The sequence below is a fragment of the Labrus bergylta genome, chromosome 14 (genome assembly GCF_963930695.1).
Source record: "Labrus bergylta chromosome 14, fLabBer1.1, whole genome shotgun sequence".
Classification (NCBI taxonomy): Eukaryota; Metazoa; Chordata; class Actinopteri; order Labriformes; family Labridae; genus Labrus; species Labrus bergylta.
The window spans coordinates 24,965,090-24,971,926 of record NC_089208.1 but is presented as its reverse complement, the minus strand read 5'-3'; the positions used below and the strand labels follow the sequence as shown (position 1 = coordinate 24,971,926).

The following is a 6,837-nucleotide window of genomic DNA, read 5'->3' as shown; positions in this document are numbered from 1 at the left end:
GTTTAAGGTCATATTTTTGTAATGACTCTGTTCCATCCCACTTTCAGAAATTAACTACATTAGTATTTGATTAAAAATTTTTTCGAAAGAATAAGAAGTTGTGTAAAAGTAGACTTCCTTCCCTGAGCTATTGAGTTGAGCATTAATGCACATTTTAGTCTTATCATTTCAAATCTGAAATGTATACACATAAGTAGACATAAAGGAGTGCATTTATATAGAAATATTTATTTAATCTGAAAAACAACATTAAAAAAAATCTGTTTTTACAGCAGAGATGAACATGTTTACAGCTTGGTACAAAACAAACAAATAGGTGTGATTAGCTCATGTCTCGATGGACACACACTGTACGGGGGGGAATGTTTTGATGACTCATCAGTTTTGATTTGATGAAGAATAAGAGTTATTCACAATAAGGCGTGTAGCTGACCAGCTTGACAGGCGGGTGCGATGTAACGGTTTGTCAAGAGGCTTAAAACACGCCTCAGCTCTCAGCCTGTGGGTGACATCACTCAGGCCATCCGGGGGAGACCTCCCTCGCAGGGAGTTGTTGAAGAGAAGCAACCCAAGTCCACCCCAGAAGAACCAACACATACAGATGTTGTTGAGGCTCAGGTTTCTTCCTCTGTCTCTGCAGCTCTCTGGGCACCTCGACGGACCAGTCACCAATAATCCACACTGTGTCTATAGGAGAAATACAAAGGTGTTCAATTAATACCTCAGACAAGACAAAATGTACAGTTAACTACATGTGACAGCTCAGGTTGTTTTTTTGTTATGAGCCACATCTGCAGGAATAATATTGAACAAGGTGGCTGCAACTCATCATAATAGATGCCAGTTTTAAACACTATTTTTTCTAATACTTAAAGTTGTTGGTGTGAAGCTGACACTGTCCACAGACTTCATGACTTCACAGGGTTCAATAGAAAACAAATATCTTATAATAAATACTAAATAATTATTTTTCAATTGTCATGTTCACCGTCATCGCTGTTGACATCAGTAAATATAAAACACAGACATTCCTCTTTTTGTCAGAACAGTAACATGAACTGTATGCTTTGTAATGTTGATTTCTTCTGGATGTCTCATATTTATTTACAGTCTATGGATAAAACTTTGTTCATGTATTGCTCTGCTAACACTGACAAAGTCTAACTTCTCTGACAAATAACTAATAACCATAGTTGTATATTTAACAAAGTGTAGTTCTAAGACTTTAATTAAATATTTGTGTTGAATATAATTAGTTTTAACTGTGTTGTAGAAAAGTTAAATGTTAACTTACTGTTTATAGAGTTTTCTCAGGACGAGCAGGAATAGGGGATGATAGCAGCCTAGCTGTTAGCTATGCTGTGAAGTGGACTGCTAACGTCGAGCTGAATGGGCGGAGTTAAGTCCCGCCGGTCCCGCCTTACTGCTGTGGCTAGGTTGATCTGAAGTTAGGTTGAGACTGCAAATCCAATATGGATGCGGCCGTCGATTGGACTCATTTTCTGCCTATGTAACAGACGGGTCAGGGTTCGTCCAGTAATATTTACAGTCTATGGGCAGGACACTTTGCTATACATCGACCCTCAAAAGTGTCCTGTTATCCTCGAAAGAAGAGGACATTTTATTCAAAACTATTAACATGAATTTGATCGATAGCATTATATTGGCGTTAGTGGCAGCTCGGCTAGCAGTCCCCTCACACAACACAAATATGTCTACAGAAGATTGTACTAGAGCTGGGAATCTTTGGGTGTCTCACGATTCGATTAGATTTCAATTCTTGGGATCAGGCTTCGATTGAGAATTTATTTTCAATTTAAAACAATTCTGGATTCATGATTCAAAGTCTATTTTTAAATTAGTACTTACTTCATGATCTACTCCAGTCATCTGTGAGACTGGCTGAATGTCTTGCTGCTCCATTTGGTATTCTACTGAGTTAAAGAGCTAGCCTAGCACTTAGCAAGGATTGACCAATTAGCCCCCCAAAAAAGGAAGTTTTGGAATTTGTGAATCTATTTTAAATGTCACAAGATAATAATCTTGATTTTTTTATGAATATTTTTTTCACTCTCCTCTAGATACAGGCTGTATTGTTTTTTTAAGAAATAGAAATCTCTATTGTTAAATCAACTCCCATTAAAACATCTGTACTGTAAATTATGAGCAATGAAATAATCGTAACCTTCAAGAAATGTGTTCCAAGTGAGTTCCTAGAAACATGCTGAGCTTGTGCTGTGATGAAACTACTTTTTGTAAGTGTTTTTGCAGGTTTAATCATCTTTACTTCATAAAAACACAGCCTTAAATGTGTGATACATTCCTCTTATTGATGGTTTTAAGTTTAACAATCTGTTGGATGCTTTGAGGCCTCTGTTGTTAGTTTGATATCTTAAAAGTGGCAACAACATCCAATACATTTTGATATTGATTGATATAGAAATGTTTGGTCAATACATTTTTTTCGTACAAGAAATATCAACAGGCCCAAAATCCTTGACTTGCACAAAAAAAGGGCCATCACTGTAGCACAAACACAACAGGAATAATTCAGCAATCTGTGCATAGTGGTTGGTGTTTAAACAACATTATTATATTTCTTAGAGTTTCTTTTTATTTGCAGGCAGCCTCAGTAGTTCCTGCAGCTGCCTGCAACCGGAGCAAAACATGTAAAGTATGGTTTCTAATAATGATCCATTTGAAAAGAGTAGTGTTGTGTTAAGAACACTAGGCTGCAGACCAGCGCTGAACAGCCGTGTGTAGAGGAAGAAGAGGCGTGCACATGAGAAAGAACAGCAGAACAACAAACCCCCTGAACGTTTGGAGCCAATGAGACTGACAGGGAGGGGGATTAGGCAAATTGAACACAAAAAAAACAAAAAAACATTTTGTATTCAATGTGTGGGGAATAGCTCATGTCTTCCACCCTGCCGCCTCAGTCCGGATGGTTGGAGTCGGTGATAATGATCTGTTTTATTTTGGGGATGCCTGGCTGCAAGCACATTCAGGGGCCAGACAGGCGGTGACAGGTTGTGTATTCCTGGTGCAGAGCGTGCTCATGTGCAGGTCTGATGTGGATGCTGAGTCTCAGAGACAGACAGTGTATCTGGGTGCAGGGCTGAAGCCTGGCTCGCCTGCTTCACTATTTGAACATAAATGGGCCACGCTAAATTCAAAGAGCCACATGGCAGCGGATGTCGCTGCAACACATAACACAAATATGACTTTTTTTTTTTTTTTTTTTACAATAGCATGCCTGGAAAACATGACGATTCCAAAGAAAGCATATATCCTCTGCATGTCTCTGAATAGTCCAAATAATCCTTTAAAAACATACAAGTGCTACTGTTGACATTGTTTAATTTGAGCTCTTCAATTCAAATGAAATGTATTTATGCTTTCAAGTGTTCACATATCAATCCTCAGCCTCCTTGAATGGAGGTAAAGCACGCAGGGGGCTGTGGATGCCTGACATGGCTGCCGTTTGATGCCCCCTGGTGCATTGGGGGGGTTGCTGCTTATATTTGTCAAGGTCAATTAATGAATGCAGGGGGCAAGGCTTGCAGGATCCCCAAAAATGCCCCCGGGGGCTCATAAATTATCCAGAAAACACATTAAAAGACAGGATCTGATCTCCTCCAATTAAGATAATTTAGCCTTTTTTTCCCCCTCACAAAATGCCTACATAGTATCCAGTCAGGTGTAGCCTACATCACTCCCTCTCCCTCCCTCCTTCCTCCCTCCCTCCCTCAGCATCCATCCTCCAACCTGCTACAGCGCCAGCAAACCATACAAGGATGTCCTGCATGGGCTAATTCTCTCTCGCCTATGTTACTGCACAGTTTTCCGTCTCTGAGTGGGACATTGTGATCCTTTCTTTCTCCTAGATAAAAACAAAAATACAGAGTTTTTTTTTCCTTCAAAGGTTCAGTGCGCGCCCCTTTAGCCCCCCCACTACCTCCCCACCCCTGCACCTTTAAGGCAATGGAGAGGGCGAAAGGCGGCTGCGGAGAAGGAGGCGAGGGTTTATTCTACAGTGCAGTGTGGCAGCGCAGGTTTTAAGCGCAGGGACTATAGTGTGCGCAGTTTGTGTGTGCGGCTGCGGGGGGAAGATGCGTGTGCTTGTTGCTCGCCGGACGGAGAGAGGCGGCGAAGAGAGAATGAGTTTCCAGCGCAGCTAACAATCAACTCCATGCGCTCCAAAATCCTCGAAAATATCCAACTTTTACGCATTTTTTTCTCCACACACCTGAGATGACATGTTTGGGTGTTTTCAGTGCATAGAACTCTGATTTATTTCTTCATTATTTCTTGATTGTTTTTCAGATTTTTGGAGACGTTTGTTTTTTTCTTTTGTGATTTTAATTGTTTAACCGTGGAGTTGGGTGTGCGCAGAGGCGGTGTGTCCTATGCGTATCGTGCCTCTGACTCAGCAGCAGCAGCAGCAGCAGCAGCAGCGGCGGCACAGCTCACCTGGACCGGAGCGCACCGAGCCGAGCCACCTCATGTTCCACGCAGAGCAGCGCTCCGACACGGGGGGACGGCTGCACTGAGGCCCGGCGCGGTGCGTTGCGGTGCGGTCAGTCCAAAAAAAAAAGGGGGGAGACGCACAGCTGTGGATGATACAGTATCTCCCGCCGTACCCGGAGACAATCAGCAGCAGGAAGAAGCTCAAACCTCCTCCTCTGCTTCTTCTTCTTCTTCTTCTTCCCAACGTGAAGGATTGAAAGAAAGAGAGGGAGAGAAAAAGAGAGAGAGAGGGGGGAGAGAGATTTGTAAAGCTCCCTTTTTTCTTTCATTGCAAATGACTTGTTGAAAGAATAAAAGGAAGAAATAATAAGCAGAAAGAGTGCGGGGAGAGAAGAAGAAAAAGCATAAGCTTGGATATTGAACGGAGCGGGGCATGTGGATATTGGCTCTCATCTTTTCCCAGTGCATCTTGAATGGTAGGTGATGCATTTGCGCTCGTTAAACTTCAAGTTTATCTGATTTAGTGTGGCTTTTTGCTGAATGTAGACAAAAGATCCTAAATGTAATGCAAACATTTCCACAATGAAGATATTGATTTTAATTGAAACGGAAGAACAGCTTGTTGCTATGTCCTGACACAGGCGACGAGGTTGATTTAGGTGTTAAATAGTTGCACACATTACCCTTTATAGAGATTAAGTTTGCAAACGTTAAACCACTTTAGCATTTTAAACACTTAAGATCAGCCTTTAATCAAATAGAGAGAGAGACAAACAGAGAGAGAGAGAGAGAGAGAGAGAGAGGAGAAATGTAGGTTGAATGATAGGTGCAGTCTGTACTGTGAGAGGAATAATGCTTTAAAATACCATTTCTCTGTTTGTTCTTTGAGTTTTTAGAAAATGTTTGATTGGAAATAAATTCTCAGAATTATTTTTCATTCATTCTCATTTGGCCTCTTGAAGGATTATTCCCTGGCTCTTAACAAGCTGCATTAGGCCTGAGTCTGGGTGCATTTTCCAACCTCATTTTTAGACGCTCAATTTGCATATCAACAGATTCCTATTCCCCTTTTTGATATAAAGCTTAAGAGAAATTATGTTGTTGTGAATTATTTTGCTGTAACAAATCCACAGAGTGACTTGGTGTATTCAACGATTGTGTGTCTAAATCTTTAACCTGTTGTGAATTGATTTTAAACACAACTATTATTGTGTGAATTTGACTGGGATAGTTTATTATCTGTACAAATATTTAAATTATTTAAATCCAAAAACGCCTAAATTGAGACATGTTGATTCAAAATGTTGCCTGTTTACTTGCATGCTATGATTGAAGCAAGTCCTGATTTTGATTTTAAGTATTTATTTAATGAACTTGCCTTTATGATTGGCTTCTTTACGAGCTCTGTATCGGATCCATTGACTATCTTCTAGAAAAAAGGATTAAATAGGTCTGCTGTGCTTTTTACTGGCATTGCACCCGCCATATTAGAAGCACAGACATGGAGTCATTTTGGATTGGAAAAAAAAAGAGACAAGCCCCTTATCACCCTTGCCCAAGTGCACATCTTGCAGAATGCATCCAGATCCTATTTTGTTCAGCAAATTCTCAAGAGATAGGTTTGATAAGTGGCTTTTGTTTGTTTTTTTTTAAGAGTAAAGGTGACTGGTTTTTACAGCGAATACAAGAAGGGTGTGTAAGGAAAGGGGGGGGCAGTGAGGAGGACAAGGGGCTGTGGGGTAGGGGGTGGGATGATGTGCGCGTGTTGGGGGGCAGAAATCAGCTTGAAAGAAAATTGGGGTATTCAGGAGATGTTTTGAAAGGTAGGCGGAAAGAAAGGGGTTAAAAAAAAATCAAAGTGGACACAATGCAAAGAGAGAGTAGAGGGCGATGCGTCAAGCAAAGATGACAGGAAAACCATTTTGTGGCCAATGCTGAAGGGTTCAACGAAGGCAGTGTTTATTTCTAGGAGGGAATGGAGGCAAAGCAGCGACACGGGTGTAGCAAAGACTCCTCTGTATACGACTGACTCGAGACAATTTCAATACACACAGGACACCAATGTCCATTTCAGATCCCCCCCTCAATGCTGTGCGTAAATCTCTGTTTGCTGAACACAAGCATCGCTTTGCTTTTCAACGCCTCTTTCAGCCTCTTTGGTCCAGGCAACAGCGCTGCAAAATGGCTGCTGCTCGAGACATCTACATGGAAACTTTGAATGGCAGCAACAGCACTTGTGTTTGTGATGAATGCTACATTTGAGGTCGCTGCTGATGCAGTGCCATTCACGTCGACAAGACTCGGTTCATTCGACGCTGACCTTTTCTATCGTTTCAAACATTCGATTGTTGCTTTTGTGGCAGAATT

At 41.2% G+C, this 6,837-nt stretch overlaps 1 protein-coding gene and 1 long non-coding RNA gene across 9 annotated transcripts in view; one reads left to right on the top strand and one right to left on the bottom strand.

Annotated features, from left to right (window-relative positions):
* Positions 1 to 208: 208 nt before the first annotated feature.
* LOC136182395 (uncharacterized) lies at positions 209 to 4,572 on the bottom strand. The gene is made up of 2 exons (XR_010668656.1): positions 4,474 to 4,572; positions 209 to 687 (listed from the first exon to the last, which is right to left on the bottom strand). It is a non-coding gene; the product is annotated as an uncharacterized lncRNA (long non-coding RNA).
* Positions 3,822 to 6,837, top strand: part of dscama (Down syndrome cell adhesion molecule a) — a 111,198-nt gene continuing 108,182 nt past the window's right edge. For 2 of the 8 annotated variants that reach the window (XM_065962799.1, XM_065962798.1), the window contains exon 1: positions 3,832 to 4,946. In XM_065962799.1, the coding sequence (XP_065818871.1) occupies positions 4,904 to 4,946 (43 nt within the window). In that variant the 5' untranslated portion in view covers positions 3,832 to 4,903. Of the gene's footprint in view, positions 4,947 to 6,837 lie in introns of all 8 variants that reach the window. The other 6 variants (XM_020631187.3, XM_065962800.1, XM_020631188.3 and 3 more) reach the window with 4 other exon arrangements.